The 26,139-nt window shown below is 39.4% G+C and overlaps 1 protein-coding gene across 2 annotated transcripts in view; it reads left to right on the plus strand.

Moving 5' to 3' along the window:
• The window catches only part of LOC5569282 (dendritic arbor reduction protein 1), a 375,741-nt gene that overhangs the window by 337,597 nt on the left and 12,005 nt on the right, over nucleotides 1–26,139 (plus strand). For both annotated transcript variants that reach the window (XM_021854296.1, XM_021854297.1), the window contains exon 5: nucleotides 24,313–24,954. In XM_021854296.1, the coding sequence (XP_021709988.1) occupies nucleotides 24,313–24,954 (642 nt within the window). The remainder of the gene's footprint in view (nucleotides 1–24,312; nucleotides 24,955–26,139) is intronic.

A 26,139-nucleotide genomic window follows, 5' to 3' on the forward strand; every position in this document is an offset into this window, starting at 1 on the left:
CCTGGTGCATAACGGCGAGCTTACGTGTCCAAATCTATTCAGGTATTTCTTGAAGCAGCCATGCCCAGACAAAAACTACGTCAAGGGGAAATTCACTTCTCCGTGTTTTCTGCTCACCCCCATCGACAGGCACGGAATTAGTAGGTGGGTCCATCTACCGTTCTCAGCGCTATCCCACTTCTGTTGCCATTTCTTCATGGTTTCATCTCTGGCTCTTTTCCGAATTCCTCGCGTACCTCGGTCCCTGCAGCACTCGCTGTCCTTTTCGAGTTGAAGGCTTATAGGGATCAATCCTGCAATCACATAGACTGCCTCCAATGATATCGTACGATACGCACTCGACACACGCATGGCCATCAGTCTGAACTTACTGTTCAGCCGGGAGCGGTTTATCTTCGTCTGCAATGCTGTCACTCACACGGGGCCAGCGTATCTAAGTATCGATATAGACACGCCCGCCAGTCGCTTCTTGCTGCTGCTGAATTGATGGGCATGATCCAGGATAGAGCTGATATCACCTTCGTGCGCCGTTCACATGCATAATCGACATGGCTGTTGAAGCTCAGTCGATCACTCACTCCCAGTCTGACTTCCCGCTTTGAGTCGATGGTACACTGTCCAACCGCGATTCTCGCCTGCTGCACTCCCATTCGGTTGGTTATCATCACTGCTTCGGTTTTGTGATAAGCTAACACAAGCTTCTTCCCTCGCATTCATTCTTCCACTGCGTCTACTGCAAGTATCTCTATTTCCTCTAGTGATTCGCCGATGACAACGAGCACCACGTCATCCGCGAAGCCGACGATCTTCACACCCCGGGGGAAGCTCAGTTTCAACACTCCGTCATACATCGCGTTCCAAAGAGTCCGGCCAAGAATAGAACCCTGCTGGACGCCCGCTATGATTGTTGTGCACATTTTCCAACCGTCCATTTTGTAGATCAGTGTACGATTTTGGAAGTAGCTCCTCAAAATCTTACAAAGATACTCGGAGATCTCCAATCTGTGCGGCGAACTCGGCGATCGTAGCTTAACTGGCACTGTTGAAGGCATTTTTTACGTCCAGAGTGACAACTCCGCACCGATTATCTCTCCTTTTTTGCTTCCGCACCGTCTCCATAGCTTCCACGACCGTTTGGATGGCATCAACGGTGGATCTACCTTTTCGAAAGTCTAACTACTGTCCAGCAGACATATCGGTCAATATACAGAAGGATCTCCAGGAAGCAGACCTGGTTTCGGCAGTAGCACCAACTTTTGTCGCTTCCAAATGTCAGGGAAGTTACTCCTTCCATACATATTTGCAGCACGATCCTGATCATATCCGGGTTTTATTGGAATGCTGCTTTCAGAGCTACGTTGGGGGAAACCGTCTGGTCCACGGGCCTTCCTTTTTAAGGCCTTCGCCACCGCGATCAGCTCATCGTTTGTTACCTGGGCTTCTTCTTCATGCTCATCCTGAGCTCCGTAAGGTGTGGACGGCCAGCTCGTCGGGTCGTGTCGCGGGACTAGCGCTTCAATGATGGTTTTTTTTCTCCGGACACCTATCGGGTGGTACAACTGGGCCTCTTAACTTCACCATTGCAACTCTGTAGGCGTCACCCTACGGGTTTGAATTGGCGTTGTGACAGAGTTCCTCCAGACAGGCTTTCTTGCTGAGCCTGACTTCCCTGCTGAGAGCGCCTCAACAAACACCTCCTTTTCAAACTTTCTTTTTCTTCCGAGATAATAGAAAATTTACTGAAATGCGTCTCTATTTATATTTTTTTAGCGTTTTCCTGGCAAAAAATCGTGAAAACTCGAAAAAACGTTTTTCGCTGTTTTCGTTGTAATTTTGTGTTATTTTCTAGCTCATTTTTCAGGTCGATAAACAACAAAACTTTTGTAACTATCACCGAGAATCACCTTGTGCACTTCCAAAGTTTGTATTCCATGCGAAAAAAAAGTTGAATTTATCCTTAAACAGTGTATTGAAGGACTTAAACTTTAATCAACTCGTGAGGCAAAACGGGTACTCCTATTTCATAACAGCTATTTGAATTCAAGTTCTCAGCTGCTGGATGTTTGACAATCCGTTTTGCTGAGGACGATTTAAAAATGTAAGTGTGTACCTGATAACAGTGGCAGATCTGGGCCTCGGGGGCCCGTGTCAGATCTCTTGAAGGGAACCCTAAGTACAAAATGAGCCGAAAACGCCAAGCATAGGAATATTCAGTTTTGTTAAAATAGCATCTCTCAAAAATTCAGTAAATTGAAATAGACATTACCCGAAAGATCACGTTGTGAATATTGCGCAAATGAATTATCTGTATCACATACTTGAATAGACTCACATAATAGTTTATGAATTTGAGTTTGAGCTTAATCTTTCTCAATAAAATCTTAAAGGGAAAATGCACCATATAATGACTAGAATGACAAATGACTAGATGATTCACTGCGCTCTTAAGCAACAATAAACAAGATTCTATTCACTTTATTAGATATTCAGAACTATTTCGATTCAGCTTTCATAGAAATATTGTAAAAAACCTGCACAACATTTAACTACCTATAATATTGAATAATTTGTTGTCAGAGAAACACACGAGCTTCACCTTCGGTCAACTGACAAGTTCCAGAAATAGCTTCATGGGCTTATCCCAATGCTCATATTTCAGTCTCTTGCTTTATCATTTTTATGTAGAAGATATTGACAATTGTTCGGAATAACAATGCACGTTTAGACAACTTGCAAATGATGCTAAAGTCTCTGTGGTTCGAGTCATAATTATGATGAATTCTAAGTTTTCAGTTAAAATCGCAAAACTGTGTACCTACAACCTTGATTTTGATCGAATTGTTGAAATTGGTGACAATCATTGCACGGGTGCTGGTCGTCAGGCCAAATGCTGTCAGGCCGAAAGGATCGTTAGACCAAAATAGCATTTGATTATTTGCTACTTCAAAGGGCTAACACATTTATTAGTGTTTTTTCCTTCTTTTAATTAAGGACTGTTTGGGCTTCGCCGAGAAATTCAGGAAATCCCACAAAATGCCGCGAAAATAGTTAAATTTGAAGAATTTGTATGATAATCAAGGTAAATTCCAGTTTATTGCTTCTGAAAATGGTTTATTCATCTTGGAGTCGAAGTTCCATAAAAAAAATTATAACTGTTTAGTTTTAACTTCGACGTTGTTCTGCTAGTTATTTTCGTTTTAAATTTTGCGAAAACCACCCTTATTTCAAACATATAATCTAAATTTGTAAATTGACGTTACCTATCGACTGAAAACGTATGGTCATACGGTTTTAGGTTCTTTCGGCCTTTGCAGTCTTAGACGGCAGAAAAACGGTTTTGCCTTAATGTCCGACGGTCCCTAAAGAAGGTTTAATATAAACCGAAACCGTCGGACATTAAGGCAAAACCGTTTTTCTGCCGTCTAAGACTGCAAAGGCCGAAAGAACCTAAAACCGTATAAATTTGTAAAAGAAAAACAATTGATTGAAATTCCATGAAATTAACACATACAAAGGCTTTTTCTTTTACTGAAAATGTGTATTTTTGTGTAAAGTATGGTCAAAAATACGGGGCCGCGACAAAGCCGCGAAATTTTTAATTTATCGCCTGAGTCACTCACGAAATTTCAAGAATTTTGCCGCGAATTTCCATTGTCCCTACTATTTATATATCACAGAGTATATTGTGGGCTTCTAAGTAATGCAAGTTATCCTGATCTAACAATGACAGGATTGTCATCCATTCAACCTGAAAATTCATTTCACGGCTTCTAGATAATGCAAATTGTCCTGACCTATCCCTGTTAGTTACCCATTCGACCATACGGTTCATTAGAACATTCGGCCATTTTCGGCCTAATGACCCTTTCAGCCTAACGGCATTCGGCCTAACGGCATTCAGCCTAACGGGATAGAACCCAGTTTTCGTGTTGCTAAACCATAAAACTATCAATATTAAATTATAAAAATCCGACCTTCGTCAAATTTCACCGTTTTTTTTTCTTTCAAGAGCGTATAAATTATAGGAGCAATTCTCGCTGAAACCATGCCGCCATCGGCAACCCATCGTTATAATTCCAATTTTATGTCATTGGTCGCTAGTTTTCGATAAAATTTAAGTGTGATCCTTTGGGTTTTCTCAAATTGGTGGGGGTCCATCGTTAGAATTCCACCCATCGTTAGAATTACAATTTTTTTGTCATTGATCGCTAGTTGTCGATAAAATTTAAGGGTGGTCCTTTCGGTTTTCTCAAATTGCTGGACACCTCGTACGCCAGCTAGCTAAACAGTATGCGAAAAAGCCTATTTTTTATAAATCTTGGACATTTCTTCACGTAATATGTCTCATATTTCCCTTGGAACACACAGAAAACATAGTGGCATCGTATAGAGAAAAGATATAGCTTTCATTAGAAGTTAAAAAAAATTTGGCGGCCATTTTGAATTTTGTTAGAAAAATTGATTTTCCACCACTAACCATTCACCGTTCGTTTTGAATTCTGAGATCACCTTAAGAAAGCTGAGGAAAAATTGCGTGAGATAGGCTACAAAAACCAGGTGAGCAATGTTATTTACCCTATAAAATGAACGATTTTCTAAATCATGTTCTACAATTTTGTTGACGTATATGGTGAATGCAATCAATGCAAACATTTTTTTTGTACGACAAAGAAACAAGTTTTCAATCGTTGTTGTTTTACTCGAGTCGAGTGAAGAATAAGAGTATTATTTTGAGTGTTAAAATCTGGCGGCCATCTTGGAGATTTTGACGTCATCTTGATTTTAAGTAGAAGAATGAACTTTTCACCTCGATAGCACTCAACATGTCGAAATTAGAGGCTACCATGAAAAACAAGGTTACGTATACTCGTCTTCTTATTATTCTTCATTTTCCTAACGTAACGTCCCTACCGGAATCAAGTCTGATACTCAGCTTTATTAGTTATAAATATAAGTTATAAAAAAGGAACTTTCCTTTATAATGCAATTTTTGATAACAGAATAATTCATCGACATATCTCTAAATTCAGGAATAATGATTAAACAAATTCAATATATGAAAACCTTTCATAAACATTGATTGAAATAAACGAACTTTTTTACAATATGCATTATTTTTCATTGAATGAAGTTTATAAATTGCGTGTTAGGGCATTAATAAGTCTTGTGGTAATATCTGTGGTTTTAACGTAAAACATTGCCAAAAGTGCACTGATTCAGAATGTAAATCTTAAGTCTTTGAGAAAAAAAAATTCTTGATTTTCTGAGCCACATAGTATTGTTTTTACTAACGCCAAACACAAGGTGAAAACTCATTCAACAACTTAAAACCAAGATGGCGTCAAAATCCAAGACGGCCGCCAGATTTTTTCCCTCAAAATAATACTCCCATTCTTCATCTGAATCGAAAACTAAACTTGTTTCTTTGTTGTACAAAAAAAATGTTTGCATTGATTGCACTAGCCATATACGTCAAAATACTCAAAATCGTTGAACATGATTTAGAAAATCGTTCATTTCATACGGTAAATACCATTGTTCATCTAGTTTGTGTAGCCTGTCTTGCGCAAATTTTCCTCAGCTTTCTGATGGTGATCTCAGAATTCAAAACGAGCGGTGCGCTAATGGTGAAAAATGGATTTTTCTTACAAAATTCAAGATGGCGGCCAAATTTAAAATGGTCGCCAAAATTGTTTTAACTTCAAATGAAAGCTATATCTATTTTTTTTTTGTATTCAAATGAAAGCTATATCGGTTTTCTACACGATGCCACTAAGTTTGCTATGTGTTCCAAGGGAAATATGAGCCAGCTGGCGTACGAGGTGTCCAGCAATTTGAGAAAACCGAAAGGACCACCCTTATGTTTTATCAACAACAAGCGATCAATGACAAAACATTAGAATTCTAACGAGAATTGCTCATAGTGTATAGTGTATAGATGTAATCACAGAGCACTCTAATTTGGCAGCATCTTCCCAGAAAACTTTAACAGTTTGCTATATAGTAAAACGGAAAGAGTTTTATTTTTTTTTATTTAATCAATCGTTAATGTACTGCAGGATTTTGATTAAAACTGAAAGATTCAACTTACAATCAAATTTGAATTACTACTAAATACAAATTATGCATTATTATTCTCCTGGTATTATATCTCAATTGAGAATCGTATCGGAATTGGATATGTAACAATATAATTAATTAAATTATTTTTATTTATTTTTTCCAATCTTCATGGGCCCTCTTGATCGGGTGCCCAGGGCATTTGCCCCCTTGGCCCCCTCCCAAATCCAGGCCTGCTCTTCAAGGAATTTATGGAAGTAACCTCTATAAGAATACTTGCAAGATAATTGATGAAATGTCTTCAGAAAAATTTTAAACAAAATTTCCTGCCGAATTCTCTGAAGGAATGTATGAAAATTATGTCTTGCGTCTCTTGAGGAATCAGGAAAAAAGAAATTTGGTAAATTGTTGGAAGAACGTTCTGAGAAATTCCAAAAAAATAATTTCTGGAGTGCAGGAAAACTGAAAGAGTCTTAGTAGGAATATTAATAGCAAAGCCCTAGGTAAAACCTAAGCGAAATTCCTTGAAAAGTAATCTGGAATGATTGCTCGGATGAATACATAAAATATCTGTAAGAAATTCATGGAAAATGTGCATCCTTTTGATAATTAAAGAGGAATTCCTGAAGAAATTTCTTAGAAAATATTCAGGACGGATACTAATTGAAATTTTGGGACCAATCCCCAGTCGATTGTTAACAATTCTGAGGTTATAATTTTTTGCAAAAAAATATTGGAGGAACTTCTGTAGCAATCCTTCTAGGAATACCAAAAAGAATTTCTTTGAGATATCCCTAGGTGTATTCCATGAGAAATCTCTGGTAGATTCGTTTTTATAAAAATAAATTTCTGTTGAAATTTTTGGAAGAATCCCGATACAAATTCAAGAGAAACCTTTAGAGAAATATCAGTAGAAACAGATCCTTAAATCATCTCTGATCAAAGTTATGGTGATATTCCTTGACTAATATCTAAAGCTCGCATGAAACAATTCCCGTAGATAAAAAAAAATCACATCCAAATCGAAACAGCTCGCACCAAACCAACAGCCAAACAAGTAGGAGACCTAAACAAAAGGCAAACCCATCCGTATCGCCATCATCATCGACCGTTCCGTCGCGGTACCCAATGCCCTGATGGGTAAGAGAATCCACGCGAGCAACCACCGGTGCAAGCCGTGGAAGCAGGCGGAAAAAGCGAAAAATTTAAACCAAAAGAGACGCGTGCCAAACGTCATTACTTCTTGACTATGATGCTCCGAACCCGATGGTGCTGTGCTGTGGAAGAGCGGAGTAGAAGACCACAGAGACCAGCTACAGCCAAGGAGATCGTTGCCACTAGAGTGGAGAGGCGCGGTTCCTCCGCTCGCCGTCGCTTGCCTCTAACGGCACACCGAGCAGTCGAACGTCGCGTCGTCCGTCGTCGCGTCGCTCGGTGGTTGCTTCTTGCGTAGGTGTTTTCGCGAGCGCGAGCAGCAGAAGGTTCACGCGAGAGGGAGCGAATGAGAGAAAAAGGGAACAAGTGAGCACAGAGCGGAACCGTGCGTTGGTATTTGAGCTTGAATTCGGGTGGTGGGGATACGAGTTCATTCATTCAGTGCAACCCCTTGGTAGCCTCCCATTGGCTTGACGGATAGAAGTGGAGAAATGCTGCTCGCTGATTGGTCGAACGAGATTGGTTTAGCAGTGGAAGAGCGTATGGGGGGGCGATAGGGAGAGAAAATGAGGAATGGGCGAAACGAAGAGAGAGTATGGCGTACGTGACGAAACACGCGACGCGCGAGAGAGAGCCGTTGGAGCTTGGAGCAGCAGAAGAGCTCCACTTGCGTTCGGTTTGCCATTAATGGGAAAGCGTCACAAGATCGTGACTCTTGCTTCCATTTCATTCATTTCATTCATAAAACTGAATGTAGCATCGCGGCGCGTTTCAGTAGTATTCGGTTATTCTTGACGTTCACATGCCACTTCGCAGCGGTCAGCGACGACGGTGTCTTATTGAGTGAGAGAAAGGGAAATCTCAAGGAAAATTGCCTCCCTCGTGAAATTAAACTATAGGAAAAGTGGAAAAACAGTTTTTCGCGTTAAATCGGAAAATTAAACGATTGGAAACAGCGGAAGATAAACAAGTTTGTTCAGTGACACTATTTGCAGTTGAATGAAAGAAGGAAATCAAAAAGTGGGCGGTGTTACTCAACAGTAGCCACACCGCAGTGTGAAGCAAGCAAAGCGAAAAGCGCAAATCTGCAAACAAAAAGTGCAAAAATCATTGACAAAGAAGTGTGTGATGAATGGAAAGCAGCAAGAAAAAGTGTCAGCCAAATAAAAATTGACATCACAACAATACAGTGGGCGAGTAGGCGTTCGAGAAATCAACCGTGCAGATGTGAGCCCCCCGTTTGGTTAAAGAAGTGAAGTGCTCCCAACCTGAAGAAGGTTGTGAAATATACCAATAACGATTAACCCCCACGGGTCAACCCCTCATTAGCGAAGAAAAAAAAGCGATTTGCAAAACTTATGATGCAACCAGTAGTACTTTTTGGGGCGTGTTAGTGATTTAAGCCTGAACAGTTTTGAGAAAAGTCAAGCCCCAATCTCCGGTGCCGGAAGAGGCCGTTTCGGATTTCCTACACGTCGCAAAGTTTCCAGGTAATTGGAAAGATTTCAAGTTTAGGTGACCTAACTTGGTGTGGATGTGAAGTTTTGCGAATGAAAATTTATCGATTTTGTAAAGGGGTTTTATGTGACGGTGCCCACCCACGCTGACCAGGCCCTCAGCCGTCGCTTCATGCGGTGGTCGTAGGTGGCAGGCTGATCGGCTGGAAGTCAAGTCCATGGCAACGCTATTTCGCATCGCGGTGCCGATTTTATGAATGGAATTTCTGCTCATGAATGAAAAACCCCGAACGATGACGATCGGCCGGCGGCGGCGGCAGCCCGAACTCCTCGGCCTTACCCGGGTTTCCAAGGTCACTGTTCTGCGCGCAATCACTGTACTGCTCGTCGTGTGCGATATAGCACATAAGGATCTCTGTGTACATTATGTGGACACATTCGAGCACTGTAACGGCTCTACCGATAAAAGATTTTTCGGTGTATGAGTGCGCGCACGCGATAACAGCCTCTATCGATTTTTCCTCAAAGCAACGCGCCCGTTCAAAGAAGCGCAAAGTTTCCAAATCTTCGGTGGCGCAACAACCGATCGATGGCAAGTGGTTTCATTCATAAAAGCAAGCATATTTTTTCGCACGACTCCCGAAGCAGCGTCCTCTGACGTCACTGCTGGGAGTGAGGTGAGCTTCGCAACCCCCTTGCATTGGTGCTCCGCCACCAGCCAGCCAGCGTCGCGCCACCATAGAAGAATCTAATGTGCCGACGGAGGGCAAATGTGATTCCACCGTGCGGAAATGTGTGTTTTTCACTTGCTTCTCTTTCTCGCGTGGTGGCGCAAAATGGTCGCAAAAATAGAACAACACGCAACTATACTTACGGAACGGTTTTATTCCCGGCGCAAAAACGTGTGGTTGGAACTCTATGTTTATGCAAAAAATTAGCCCTAAAAATAGATTCCAAACAAATGACTGGTAGCACGCTTTTGGGAGTTGGGGTGGGATGGTTGGTTTATCGGTAGACGCGCGTCATCCAACAGGTTCCTCAGCGGACCATCGTGTACTGGGTCGTGGTTTTTTTTTAGTGCAAATTGATACTGATTGTTTTCCACAAATATTAAATTTTGATAATGACATTTATAGTATGGGATAGATTTATTTAAATAAATATAACGTTGCTGTTCCATCGATTACCTATTACAATTCTCGCATAATTAATGATAACGCTCCGAAAACCAATTTCAATTTTAATTCAACATTTGAATAGAATTACATTAAGATGAAAAGAAGATCATACACTAGGGTAAATTGCCAATTATTTCACGGTTAAGGAAGCAGAGTCAGTAATTTGGCTGTTAAATATATCAGAATCCCTTAAACTTGAACTGAATTTTGTTCAAAACCAGCAAATATATTCGGCTATCAGATTTTCTATCGATTTTTATGCTTTTCAATTGATTTGATTGACATTTTTCCACATTCATGAACCCTTGCCAAAACCCAATTATTGAACACTACTAAAAGGGTTTGTTCACAAATTTCATAACGCTTAAATTAAAAATTTTTGACACCCACCCACCCCTTCGTAACGCTTTTTGTAAGAATATTCTACTAATTTCATATGAACTATAACGTCATGAAGACACCTACCCATCCCCTTCAGCGTTATGAAATTTGTGAATATCCGTCCGCATTATTGCACACTTTGAGCCCAATTATTGCAAACAACTTTTATTTTTATTTTTGCGTAAAGTTGACTTGCTAGTGTAATTGAAGACGGCGTGATGTAACATTCCAAACAATACATTTAACAAATTACGTCGAGTTTGCATGATAATTCGATGAAATAATAGGGGTATTCACTTATTGGCGTAAATTTTCGCGTATATGGTGATAAACTGTGTATCTTAAATATTTCACAAATTTGTATAAACTGTGTAAGAAATATTTCAATGTGTGGAGATTCCACAGTCGATCAATCCAAGAATGCGTCGGTCGCTATAACAACGATCATCAAATTTATTATTTATAAACAAACATAACATTAATTTTCGAAACGAGTTGAACGAAATACTTGCGAATAAAATCGATTCGAAAACAAATAGGTACTGATTTTGCATGAAAGTCCAGTGCTCAGACACAACAGGAAAACGATTGACCGTTGATTTGAGATAGCTTTGAAGAAAACGATTGGAGGGATGTTATTTACGCGACTGATGAAGGTGGTAGAACGAGTCAAAAGTCCTATTCAAATAAGATTTTGTTACAACAAGAAATTACCATTTGATAGCATAATGTAGTGTGTTTAAGCCAATTTAAACGCAACGCGCATCGATTCTTATCATTTGTCATCAAATTAGGCTTCAGGCAGTAGAGGCATTTGATTTGACTATTTAATTTTTAAGACCATATGATTTTTTATTCCATTGCAAAACACTGGGATCACTTTTATAATCGTGGAAAACTATCTGAACCAAGATCCAGACACGGTCTCAACAATCAAAATGTCCAAAGCAATCAAAACGACAGACAGATCAAACCAATTAATATAACTAAGGTAGAAGACCAGATTGTTGCTCTTTGGTAACGATCTGGAAAAGATTTCGGGAGCCGTGAAGAAATCATTGGTCCTCGTTACTAAACTGAATGCCACTGTGCCGACTGTCACAAATCGTATAAAACATTGTGAATAACTTTTGAGTAGCGTGACATTTTTGTTGGGTAGGTTACTAGATTATTGTTTCTTACTTTTCATCCCCTAAAGACAGAATAGGAATATTTCATTTGAAATATTTCTTTACTGTTATCTCAGTTTACGCAACTTTAAGTGAATACCCCTAATGATTTTATCAAAGACAAAGCCAGTAGGAGTGCAAAATTGCATTTTGTTCTGTCAGTTTTGTTTATATTTTGTAACAATGGGCATTGCGTATGTCGCGGCGTGCACTCCATAGCCAAGTTAGGCTACAGCTGCTGGCGGTGCGCCATTTATTGAACGCTTTAATATTTACAAAGAAAAACTAAGTTGTTCTAATGAGTTCATCTCGCATTATGAAACCATAACATAAATCTCCATTTTCGTTGAGAAACAATTGAAATCCTTTTAGATTTGACTTCGGTAGCAGCTATTTCATTGCTACTTGAATAGCGCTGCAAGTGCATGATTTTGAACTTTCTAATGAGAACCAAAGCTGGAATGCAGTATTCATTAGTATTTAGCGTTAATATAAGGGTTTCAATTCATTGTCATTAGTGCAATATTCCCTGAATATTGGCAAGTGTGCAATAATTTGGTGGTGTTCAATAATTTGCAATCTACCGTATATCCCATTGGATTATTTATTTATTTGTTTCCTTCGAAACAACGAGTGTGTAGCGGAAAGAAATGGGTTTTAATATGTTATCATAAATCGTACGAGAATTGATAAGCTTAAACAATCGGTATCGGTTGGGTAAAAGTTAAAAACTAGTGATAGGCAAAATATGATCGATCATAACACTAGGATCTAGGGCTCAAAAATTTACTATATTGCTTGAAAAATTGTGAATGCATCATTCTGTCCAGAATTGTAAATTCAAATTGAAAATTTCCATGCCACTAGAAAACCATATATTTCAAATTTTGCTCTAAACCCCAATCATTTTTATAATTTTGTAAGAATTTTACTTAAGAATTCAGAGAAAATTTGCAGAAAACAGACTTGAAGAACAAAGCTTGAAGTTTTGCCTCAATTTTGTAAACATATGGAGAACTTGAATATTGAACATCCTCAAATTTGCAAGACATTTACAAAAACGAGAACTTTTGTTCCGGGGTAATTCGAAGTTTGACTAACTGTTAGTCTTTGACAAATTTCACTCTATCGCAAAAAAAAAAGATTTTTCTTATTTATATTTTTTACTACCAGCTTACTTCTCAGGATTGTTTATTGATTGTTAATTGATGTATAACGCATAATTTGTTTCCTAAACAGAAGCTTTAAATCAACCTCATTTCAAAATGAAATACGATATGAACAGCCCTTGAAATTACCTTCATGTCTTTCAAATCATTCTATTTCTATCGTGTTTGGGATTACAGGGCCGCATTTACGGAGGGGCCGAGGGAACCATGGCCCTAGAACCCCCACATTTTAGAGGCCCCCACAAATCTCGACGAACATATTTATAGTTAAACATTTATGAATGATTAGAACCAATCATGGAATCAGCCAAGACATTGTTACAGTTTTTTTTTTGTTTCAAAAAATGTTAATTGTTATATGTTTGTTCAATTGCGACTCAAGAAATCATCATTCAATCATCAGCAATCATCAATAATTTAAAAACAGATTTTTCTTTCAAATTTAAAGACATCTTCATGAAAATCTATCACCGCAATAGAGATTGCAAGTGCAATTCAATGATAGATTTTCATGAATATTGCTTCGATTTCGAGCAAAAAAATTGGTTTTGAAATTTTCAAAACGATGATGGTCATTTTCCTCTTAATTCAGTAAATAATGTGTAAAAGTCCCTTCGCCAAATGACTAGAACCTTACCTTACCTGCATAAAAACTAAATACTCCAAGAAAGCACATGGTATGTGGCGGGCAAGTAGCCCGAATGAAGGCAAACTCAGGACTTGATTAATTTGTGCTTACACATGTTTGTGCATATATTTTGCTTTCCGACCCCAGACATCAAGTTGTAAATTTCAAAGGGGTCGATTCAGTATAAGGGGCCATCAGGAGATGAAATCTTTATAAATAAAAATGGAATGGTGTTTGTATGTCACGAAATGGCTTCCGAACGGGTCAACGGATTTAAATGATTATATTTCCGTTTTGTTCGTCAAGTGTTCCGACGTGTTTGTGAGTGTAAAAATCCCAGGATATTCACCGGGAAAGTCGGAAAAACGAGCATGAAAGGAACTGTCATTTTGTATGGGACGATTCATCACGTTTTTTAACAGCCTACTTGATGGCAAGACGAAGTTTGCCGGGACCACTAGTTCTAGATAAAAATAATCAGCTATGAGGACACAACTTGTGCCACTGTCGACTAAAAGCAATGAAGCTATTCCGCAGAATCAAAAGGTGTTCTGTAGCTTAGTTGGTTAAAGCGCCGGTCTAGCGTACACGGAGTCGTGAGTTAAAGTCCCACTAGAATGCGTATTTTTCGCAAATTTATGTCTCAATTTATCAAACAAACACACTGTGTCTTCTGATGACAAGTTCCCAAAAGTATGTTTCAGACATACCATCAAATCTGGTGTATGCCAGTTAAGGACAAACATTCATTAATGCAATAAGAAATTCCATCAGGATTTTCTTCAAATAATCTTTTAGATATTTTTCAAAGAAGTCTAAAGCTCTCCAGGATTTTACTCTTCAAAATTTACGTTTAGAACATCCTCAAAAAAGTTTTGCAAGATCTCCTAGAGTAACGACAGGAAAATTCGGTTAAAGGATTAGTGAAAAAATATTCGGAGTAGCTCCTAATATAATCATTGGAAAATAATCGGGATAATCCCTGAGGAAATTACTAGAGCTGGTATTGTTGGAGTGCTGATGGATTTTCTGGAGAAACTCCTCTAAGCATCCTTTGAAACATCGCTGGAAGAATTTCTTAGAGAATTGGTAGAGAATCCAGACGAAAACTTTGGACTAGAATTAATAGAAAATTTCCTAAATTTTTCCTCTAGACATGTGAGACGCGTTATGGTCTTTGATTTTTTTTTCTCTGGAGCCTGTAGTATACAGGACTCACTGCAATCAGAATAAGGAAAAAAAGAGACTTTAGAGGTCACATCAATTAAAATAGAGTCATTAGAGATCTTTCATTAAAACAAGAAGCTTTTTGAAGTCATGCATTAAAATAGAGACGATGTCTTTAGAAAAGGACCTGTTACAAGCCCAACACCAATTTCTTCAAATCAAAACAATTCAGTAAATTAAACAACTTGAAATTAAAACATGAACAGAATAAGCGTGGTTTGAATTTCGGTACCAATTAGAAGGCAATTATCAATTAAATTTGGTTGTTGTCGAATAATCCCCAAAAAGAACAAGATATATAAAACATTAAAGGAAACATTAGTTACAATAACTAAAATTTAAAATTGGTTCACGTTTATAAGGGATTTAAACCATTTTGAACGTTCAAAAATAGTTTGACTTCGGATAATGAAAACCTTACAAAGAATTATTCTAAAGTATCCAAATGCTTTTCAGGGGAAGCCATCAAGACAATGGCCCCGAGTCCCCACATATATAATTATGGTTCAGGGTCTACATTTTGGGAATACGTCGAAATGTTATCAGAATTTTTTTTAGCATATATTTGTATTATAATGTCTTCTTCATCAATGTCACATGTTAGTGCTAAGTAAGGCAATGCGATTTATTCATTAAATATCTGTCAACAGAATGTAAACTTATCCATTTTGCATAGGTCTTATCCTAATCCAGGTTGTTCTCAGAACATTAATCTAATTCTTAAATATAGTGGCCCACCTCAAGACTGTCCAATTCCAAAAATGACCTTGAAGTGACTTCAAAACTACAAATATTAGTAATGAAAATGACAAAAAATGAAGTAGATGTGGATATTAAGCAACCCACACAATACGAAAATTTAGAATGTAAAGAATTGCAGTAATTTTAAATATGACTTAACAGTTTTGCTGTCCGGGTTATCATTTGATTGCCATAAATGTTTTTAAAATAGGCGCTTTCGCTTTTCATTTGTTTTATGTGTCTGATATTATCTTGGTATAGTTTACTATTTTAAGTTTCTAATTTCAGTTGTAAGAAAACTCGTAGTTTATTAAAAACATAAACTCCGGAAAACAAACTCGTGATCGAATTTTTAGCGAAATCACTGTTTAAAAGGAATGTACCTACTGCTCAAAATTCCAATTTTATATGTTCTGCGACTATGAAAATGAATAATTTTGCATTTTTTTTTTTATTATAAAGCCAACAGTAGTTGATATAAATCGTTTTTTTTTTTTGAAAAAAAAATCTTTATTTATTAGATGCTTATTTATTGCTGAAATTCATGCACAGGTGGATTTGATGTTGGGGAACCGAAACTGATATCACTAGTGATTAATTATTATTGTCCAACAGTGTTCAATCCTTTATCATAGATTGTTTGCATAGAGATAGTTGACCAAAGTCATGGGAAAACAACAGTATCAAGGGTTGGGGGTGAGACATTTCGCATAACGACGTTTTGCATTACGATGCTTCGCATAAGGACGTTTGGCATAATGAGAATTATATGCCTTCTTTAAAATGCTACCTGTTCCTGGATAAAATCGCTTTATGCGAAACGTCCTTATGCGAAACGTTATACGAAATGGGCCACCCCATTAGGGGTTATTCAATATTTTTCCATTATAACTTATTTATAGGAATCTCTAATGTAATTTCTGGAATGATTTCTAGAAAAAAAACTCGCTTTTGAAGTCCCAAACGAATCTCGGCAAACACTTTGAATCTGTTTTGTTGCCATTGCTAACCATCTCTGGTTTATCTTCCGGAGGAGTTTTGGTGAGGGTTTTTCAGAACGCAGGTGATCCTTCTAAAGTCCAGACATAAAGTCTATTCGTAATTTATTCACCAATCTGTCAGATATTTGTCCTGGTTGCCGCCAAAACTCATTCAAATATTTCGGCCAGAAAATTCAAACCAAAGTCGCTACCTAAAGTTTTGCTATAATCTCTTCCAAAACCTTCGCCAGACATTTTTCCACATTTTTCGTTGGAAATGTCTGCGGAAAATTGACCTGATTTTTTTCAGAAGGTTTTCAGATTTGGAAATCAAAGTGTGAAAAATATTGGGATTCATATTTTTCACACTTTGATTTCCAAATCACACTATATTTATTTTCATAATAACAAACTTCTAATGCTTGCTGTTTGTGTTTGAAATGCTGATCCAGCCTTAAATTTCATAATCAACAGCTCATGAAAATAGTGACTTTACTGACCTTTTTCTGGAAAAACTTTACTTCGGTGACTTTTTGTTGCAAAAAGTGACATTTAAGGTAAAAAAAGTGATCAGCTACCAACCCTGTAACATGGAGATATTTTAAAGCGAAACATCCATTTGCTACCAACTTAGACTGTTGGAGCCAAAATACAAAATCTTTTTATTTCATATAACAAAAAAGTGGTATAGTTCAAACAGGTGCTGAGATAACTAAGGACAGAAGATGCCTTTCCTATTAAAGTACATTAGGCTAAACTACTTCCTCAGTAACAGTTTAGGTTTTATCACGGTAATGAGTACGGATTTTTTGGTTTTAATATAAATATTACCCTATGCTGAAGCCTTGAACAACGCTTGAGTAAAACCATCTATAAATAACTTTTAACAAAAACCAGTTCTTTCTAGATTGGTTGACAATATTAGCTGTTTTCTTTTCAAACTGTGTTTAAATTCAACTTAAAGTTCAAGTTAGGCACAATAGGCAGGATTCTGAGTAGAATCGGTATTAACACTTCAGTAATCGCGACAATGTTCTTTGTACAACACTGTTGGAAAAATCAAGCTAGTACACCATCAGCGTGGTCGATCCGACGGTTCTAAACCACGCGACAATTTGGGTTCAATTCATGTCAACCTTCTTAATACTGGTCCAATAGTTTATGATTTCACGGCAACGCCTTGCAATTCTTCAAAATCACGGGAAAAAATCAACTCAAATCAACCCATATTTTCCATAACACACAGAACGATCATTTCGCTTGGAACGCAAACCAACTGTTTGCTTACCGCAGCGAAACGAACACGCAATTCGTCATAAATAACACCGCTTCCAACGCGGGTAACAAGTGTGTTTGTGAAGCACGGCTGAAAATGGGCGAGTTTTCCTCCAAAATAAACAATCTTTTGACTAAGATGACGACGGCGAAGAAGATGCCTGATTCAGTCACTCGTCATAGGTATACTGCCTATAAAAGCACAATTGTCTCATATGGATTTTCAAGCCAACACCTCTTCTCAATGAGACATTCACGTTTAAATATATTAACATATGTATGAGAAGACAAACTTCAAACTTTGGGCGCTATTTTTTCAATGACTACTTTTCCATATGGGACAGTTATGCTTTTATAGGCAGAATATGAGTCCTATAGAAAACGATCGCAGAAGCTAAGCCGCCGCGATGGGGAGCACTGTCGGAATATTTATTTTTACAACATGACGCTTCCTCAGCCGTCTTTCTGTCTTCGCCGCAAAACTCTACCCCTCCCAGAATGTGTGTTATTCTAATCTAAGTCGCAGGATCGTTTTCGATCCGCGGCGGGCGCAACAAGTGGTTTCCCAAAACCGAAATTGATCGCTTTTGCAGACGTCGTCGTCGTCGTTTGCGATTGGAAAATAGAGTAACTCTAAATAACTGTTATTTGTTACCCATAACCAGAAGGTCGCGGAGCATATTCGACGGATGATCATCGTTTGCTGCGAAGTTCATTACCGTAGTCTTTGTTTTGGGGCTGAGCCACTCAATTTCGGCCACAGCCCAAAGTGCTAATTAGGGCGCTAATGATCATTAACAATAGTTCCAAAGGCGCTAATAGGTGTTTGAATAGTTCCCATAACGTACTTCAGCCAGTTTTCTGCGTGCGCAGTCTACTGACCACAGTGAGTGTTTATTCAACTAATTGAGGCTTCAGAGCCGAACGCCGAATTTGTGAAGTTCTTCTCTCCCGTCAATTGCTACCGTGACTTCAATTAGCCACGGCCGTCCGTCTGTTGTGATGGCTTTCTATTCAGGGATGTCACACAAAGCATCTCGCGACTCTCACCAAGTTGACAAGAGTTGACTAGAGTGTATTCCGACGAAAAACCCTCCAGCGCTGACAGTGACATTCCTTTTCACTCAAGATCCCTATCGGGGATCGCCGAATCTTCGGGCTTCAGATTCAATCTCTTCTTCGCACCTCCTCAATCCGGAGTAGGTACTGATCCAGCAGTAGACGGTTGACGACAACAACGTGACGACGGTGTGAAAAGACACGACGACGCACAACATCCAAGAACTGTCAATTACCTACGTTCTTAAATCTTATCTTAATCTGATGGCAACATTCTCATATGTAACCTTGCTCGTAGATTAAGGCTCGCGTCCATCGGTACTTTCGGGTTCTCCCCGTTCTCCCGGATTCTTGGGTGCTGACTAAGGGTATGCGATACTTCTAATGATAACTTCAATATTATTTATTTAATGTGATTTTCGAAAGTTAAATTTTTATCTAGCATGAGCCCTAGATACTTAACGTCATCTGACCAATTTATTGGAACCCCTCTCATTGTGACAACATGTCTACCTGAGGGTTTCAAATGAAGGAGAAATTTTCCATTCTTGCAAGCAGGAAAGAAGAAAATGAAGAAAAAGTTTGGTGGAGAGGCGGATGGCAAACACAGATTTTTGACATCGCTGAGGTAACTCAGGTAAGTCAGTTGCGAAAATATTGTACAATATTGGCCCCAAAATGCTGCCTTGAAAAACACCAGCTCTTACAGGAAGTCTATCAGACTTGATAATTGATAATTCTGATAATTAACCTGCAGTGTACGACTTGACGAATAAGTTTCGATTATTCTAACAATGTAAGTTGGAAAATTGAAGTTTTTTTTAAATTTACAATCAAACCTTCATGCCAAACACTTTTCTTTGTCTAGAAGAGCAAGACCAGTAGAATAGCCTTCAGATTGGTTGGAAAGAATAAAATGTGTTACACGTAAAAGTTTTTGAGTGGTCGAATGTCCACGGCGGAATCCGAACTGTTCATTGGCAAAAATTGAATTTTCGTTGGAAGCAAGCTGATTGGATGATAGCTAGAAGCTTCTGTAGGATTTTTGTCTGGTTTTTATATTAGTACAACCTTGGCATTTTCCCATTAGTCAGGAAAATATGCCAAATGAAAACATTTGTTAAATACATCAACGAATCAATATATCAAGAATGACAAGCTACTTTCTGGAATTTTCTTGATAAGGATATAGAAACTTCCATCATTGCCAGGGGCTTCCATATTTTTGATATTGTTAATAATAGTTCTCACTTCTTCCAAATCAATCTCCCAGGAATTTTCGAAAACGTTCTTTTGATTTAGAATAATTTTGAAGTCCTGAGTAACTATTTTTTCTATTGGACTAGTAAGTCCTTAATTAAAATTATGCGTTATTCGCAGTATGTTAGTAATAATTAGTGTTCCTCTTTAAATGCCGGTATTGGCTCCTGAGTTTTTTTTTCAAAATTTTAGATAATTTACAAAAGGATTAAAAGCCGGGGTCCAATTGAGAAATTGAGTTAATACACAGATATTCAAACCATTCGACTATGCCTCACACCTAGAACCTTGAAAACCGAAAGAAGAACAAAATTCCGGCGACGCAACGAAAAAACTCATACTTTCCCGTGCTCTTCAACTCGCACTGCCCGGCAAACATGAAAACCGAAAAAAAAGAACCAAAAACCCTGCGACGCAACGAAAAAAACTCATGCTTGCCCGGGCTCTTCAACTTGCACTACCCGGCAAACGTGAAAACCGAAAAAAAGAACCAAAACCAGCGACGCAACGAAAAAAAAATCATGCTTGCCCGTGCTCTTCAACTCGCACTGCCCGGCAAACGTGAAAACCGAAAAAAAGAACCAAAAACCAGCGACGCAACGAAAAAAAAAACTCATGCTTGCCCGTGCTCTTAAACTCGCTCTGCCCGGCAAACGTGAAACCGAAAAAAAAAATCCGGCGACGCAACGAAAAAACTCATGCTTGCCCGTGCTTTTCAACTCCCACTGCAAACTCAATAATTGCATTCAAATGAATAATTTCGCAAACAAATATGACTAACCTGGTTTAACTGACCTCGAACTAATGAACCATTGCGACTATCAGTGTCTAGAATTGTTTTAAAGGCATTAAAATTGAGATGTAATCGATCGCCATTTCCTGGCGTATCCAAAAAATTGATAGATTTCACATAAATATCATTTGGTGTAAACTCCTGGTGTAGTCCTAAAATTCCAAAAAAATTGCTTTAGATTCACGTGAGTTATGATTTTTTTCAAGTTGTAAATTCGAGTGCTGAAGGAGCTTGGTATTCGAAATTCCAGCGTGTGACCAATCGATTAGGTTTTCAGCTCAAACCGCTGTCTGGTTCTCCAGATTTGTGTTCTTGAAAAGTTGAGGTTTGGCTTCGATTTATCTTCACCTTAAAGTAATTAGAAAAAGCTCCTTGTTTTTCGTCAGGAATTCCTCTCGGGATTTCATTTATATTCCTCTAAATATTTTTTAAACGTGTTTCTCCAATTATTCCATAAATCGTTCCTGGGAGTACATCTAATTCCAGAAAACAAATTTAAAGTGTTTTTGGGGATACTTCTTAGAATTCTTCCATAAAAACCTAGTTTAGTATGCTGAATCTCGGCTTATATTAAACGAGATATGTTCTAGGTTATGAAATGACCCGATTTTGTCAGGTTCCCCATTTTGTCAGCCCAAAATTCATTGAGGGACTGACAAAATCGGGTCCTCACTGTATAATAAAACAGTGTTTTTTGTCGTATAATTTTCACTAAAATCTGACTAAACCTTTGCATATATGATTATCATAGCGTGATATAATCGAAAAGAAAACCGTGCTTAAATCGAGCGTGACAAAATGAAGCACGATAAAACTGAGCTGTGATAAAATCCAGAAACTACTGTAACAGTAAACCTCCATAACTCGATATCTCATATCTCGGTAACGAGTTACAGAGCCATGATAAAACTTGGTTTTCATGGCTCCATGGTCCCCTGAACTGCGGTTGCATTGATTCTGTATTCAATTCTGTGCTTGATATTTCTCTAGATTGATGGTCTCTTCAATATCGAGTGGACCGTTAACTGGGTTTCCCCCCTCTTTTTTTGGACCGTCACTCTGTTTTTCCCCACCTTTTTTATTTTTTCATGGATATTACCCCTCCTTTTGTCACCTACTGCTGTCATTTTCTTGTTCTTTTTTCTTCAAATTGTTATATATTGGTAAATAACATGTCTAGTTTGTAACATCAGAGGTCCTTAATCTAAAACCAGGCTGCTCATGATTTACCTCTTTCTCCCCGTTTCAATGATCAACTACAAAAGAGAAGCGATTTACCCACCCACACAAACTGAGCGTCCGTACTCTGCGGGATGAAGATTTTACACGTTTGCGTTTGCTTATTTTCATTCCCACAGTTGTGAAGAGTTTGTTTTGACAACCTCAGTGCTCCAAAGAGAAAGAGATGGTTTTTTGCCCTTTCTCTGTTCGAGAGAGAGCATTTTTTCCCATTTATCAGTTCTGGGAGGAGCATTTCCAGACAGCTCTACGTGATTTACCTTCCAGAGGTTCTCAAGGTTCTCTCGAAGGCACTCCTAAAAATCATAAAAATGTCTATTTAGTTTCCCACGATTTAGAAATTCCCAGGAGAACTTCTCAGAGTTCCTTGTGGCTTCCCAGAGCATTTCCAGGAGGTTCGTCAGTGATTCGATAGAGGTTTCTGAAGGTTTTCAGTGGATTGCAATAGGTTTTAAAGAATTCTTAAAAGGGTTTCAGGGTGTAGTAGAGGCTTCTAGCGAAGTTTCCAAAAATCCTAGTGATATCAATAAGATTACGGAGAGTTTTCCTCTCGGAAGGAGTTATTTTTCATTTGATTCCAGAGGTTTTGTAGGAGGCGCGTCAGAAGCCCTCAGGCTTTCCTGAGAACAGCTAATATCCTATTGGGTAACCTTGGAAATCCCTGTAATCCTTTTGGAGTTCTTAAGAACAGTGCATCAATGGTAATCCTTTTGAAGCCCCAAAAACTATTTAGATACCCTTAGGGAAAGCTCTGAAACCTTGTTGGGTCCGCTTTGGAAACCATTTGAAAACCTCTGTTAACTTTGAAATCTACAAATCTCGCATAATTTATGATCTCGCCCTAAAAGCCATTGGTAACCAAGTGTGTAGCTTGTAGTTATTGAGCAACTGAATTTACTTACACGTTTTTTTGGCAAAGCTACGATGAAGAGAAGATCCTCCTCTATCTCCCAGTGCTAACAGATTCTATCCTGGTCCATTCATTTGCATAAAAATATCGAGCTACACACTCGGTTAGCAATGGCTTTTAGGGCGAGATCATAAGTTATGCGAGAAATGCCGTCTATCGTTTAGCTTTGTACCGCATACCCCTAGCTGCTGCTCTTCCCGAAATCTCCCTCTGAGTCAGGAGAGACAGCTAACATGATCGCGTCGTATCAAAGAATGGACAAAAAAAAGTCGCGCGGGCACACGTAAACTCCGGCACCTTCTGATGATTTCATTTGGCACTGGAGAAAGACAGAATAGGTCTTCGGTGGCCTGTCGCCTCTGTCGCCGCCGCCAAACTCGAGTCATCTAACAAGCACTCGCCTCATTCCAGAGCCCAGATGACATGTCGGAAATTATTGTTAAGGGACAACCCGCCGGTGGACATCGTCGTGTGCTCACATATTCACACACACACATTGATGAACGCACGCAGAATAAAATCTATAAATTTAATACGTTTATTTTGACACTTTTATTCTGGTGTCAAGAGTGGCCCGAGCTGAAGCGAACTGCCATCGCTTCTCTTTTTCACGCGCTCCGCTTGTCGTTCCGCGCCTCGCCACTTCTCGACACACACAGTGTCGCCCTCCTTCTATGTCGATATTTTATTTTTATTATATAAACATTTTCTTTATCTTCTATAAATTTTATTGTTGATCACTTTCCATCCGCTTCACCTCTTCCTCTTGTGAAAGGAACCCCGCGACAAGAGGCCAATCTGAATATCTTCGCTTAACGATTGCTTTGCTCCAGGCAGTGACAGTTACATACGAGGAGTTCTCTGTTCTCTGTTCTTCGCGGGGCGCGTTGTCCCCAAGGAAAGATTAGATCGGAATCTGGTTAATCGATCGATCGATCGGGCGGACAATCGGCCGCGACCATAATGGCAATGGATGCGATTCGTGTGCCTTATGCTCTGGATTGTCTGGAGCGTGGTGATCGAATTTTTTGAATGACATTCACATGTCAGCGGGATATCTAATCATGTCCTAGTAAATGATCCTTATGGAGCAAGTACAGAATGTATATTTCACCAGTTGATCGTAACGTCTTTACAGCTAATAATTGTTGACCTCATTACTACTTTCATATAAGAACAAGCGATAAACGTCAATTCCACATCACAGAATAGGTAACGAGCCGCGACAATGGCGCAAACAATACTTCCGAAAATGGAAGAAAAAAACCCGGCAATTACCTCTGACACTCTCAGTTTCAGTCTTTCTCCCTCACCATCTAATGAAAACAAATAGCGCACTATTTAAGGCCACATCGAACACTCTTCTCAACGTACACACGTCTATCTAAGCAATGTTTACAAACCGCCCGGCCGTAACACGCTGACACAGTGACCATATTAGACAGACGCGACGCTAGTCGTTCACTTTCACGGCTCTCCGGCCGGGAATTGCTCTAAATTACTGCCATGTCAAGTGTCAATTGTTTAATAACATTTAATTAATTAATTTCCCCGTACAGTTCCGAGCCGAGCTTCGATAATCGTTTCTCATGGAGATTTTCTCTTCGTTCTGTTTCTGTTCTCTCCAACAGGTGGCGTTGCCCCTGGACCACCAGCAGCTGCCATGATCATGGAAGGGCTTGAAACCTTGGTTGCGCCACCGCATCACACATTCCTCCTGACCGAATCAGCGGCTGCGGCGCACTTCAACGTGCTCAGCTTCGACACCTGTGGGCTGTTCAAGACAGCGGCCACGACGACCTCGTTGGGCCTCAACAACAACAATTCGACGACGCCCAACAACAATCACCACCATCTGTACCACCCATATCATCACCAGACTCACACGGCCGCCACTCATCACTCACAGACGGCCACTCATCATCACAGCCTCCACCACTCATCATCGGCTCAAACGTCCACCGCCTCCAGCGCGACTTCGACAGCATCCTCCTCAACTTCCTCCTCCTCGTCCTCAATCACCACCCATACCACCTCCACCTCGTCAATCACAAATCCCAGCAATTCCCATCACCCACATCTGAGCCTCCTGAGTACCACCTCCACCACCGGTCACCACTCATCGGACTCGACCCTGCACCAGTCCTCGGAGGACCAGTCTCAATCGCAAGGTGACACCCAAACCGGCGATCTCAACACCCCCGTCACAACCTCCGGCGACATCCCGTCCTTTTTCGGACCTTCGACCGTCGTCGAACCACCACCCATCACAGGTAAGTGCGGCCCCACTCGGGCCCATTTCTCCGCACCGTGCGCACGCCATTATCTTTACGCGCGTCCGATTAATGACAAAGTGCCACCCCCTATCAATTAACGGAGTCCACCTCCCCGGGAAAGATTAATCAACATAAGCCCCAGCTACGGCGGCTACCGGGTCCTGTCTGCACCCTTCTGGTGTATGCAATGGATGCGTGTGTGCAACGGTGGATAGTGAGTAGCACAGAACCATTGAGTGCTCGCCCGCGATAGAGGCGCTAATCCGACAATCACGCTCGCTGCTACTTCAGAGCTGCGTCGCTTCTTCCCGATGCGATGGGTCGCGGATTCGTGACTGATCTCCTCCTCCAGGTCGAGGAGTGAACTGAGCGCGCGCGTGAACGCAAACACGCGGGAGCATTCCGAGATAATGCCAAAAGCTAATAAATAATAAATGCCCTGGCGTCTTGAGCTACCGCAAAGAAATGAGGCACTGGGGAGTAACTAGGATAAATCCGTGGTAATAATTGAGGAGCCCAAACGCAAAGGAGTGTTAGTGACATTTTGGTCAGTTGTCAGTTAGGTGTGCTGAAAATTTCTACTGTTTCTTAGCTTTTCAACGGTATTTTTCCATCGAAAGAGAAAAAAACACAATTCGTAGAAGATTGACTTATTACTTGGATCCTATACTATTTGTATGGTATGAAAAATTGTTTAAAAAAAAGAAATACAAACACGTAGTTCTCGAAAGCAGAATTTTGTCACTTACACCCATTGTTTATAACCCCCTCAATTTTAGATTTGAACAGTTAAGATATGAAAAAATTGAGCCAGCTTGCATGAAAGTTTGCTAGCTTGTATGGCAATTTATTTCCTTAACTCGTCACAGAATTCAAACTTCATGTGAATAACAATGCTTATCATCAAAGTTCATAATGCTTTCGATGCTCAAAATTTATTTTTTGATTGTTGAGAAAAGTATTGTATTTTGCCACATAAGAAAAACGAATAATTTAAAAAAAATCGACGAAATCTGAATTGTATCGTGCAATTTCAACCAGATTATATCTAAAATTGAAGTTAAATTCCCATTTTGCGTGCTTGATGGATTAGATCACCAACAAGTTTGATAAATCATACTTCATTCTTTTTATTTAAACCAGTGCTTTATACAATTTTGGCGACCTATAGCTTGAAAGTGT

Source organism: Aedes aegypti, chromosome 3 (genome assembly GCF_002204515.2).
Source record: "Aedes aegypti strain LVP_AGWG chromosome 3, AaegL5.0 Primary Assembly, whole genome shotgun sequence".
Classification (NCBI taxonomy): domain Eukaryota; kingdom Metazoa; phylum Arthropoda; class Insecta; order Diptera; family Culicidae; genus Aedes; species Aedes aegypti.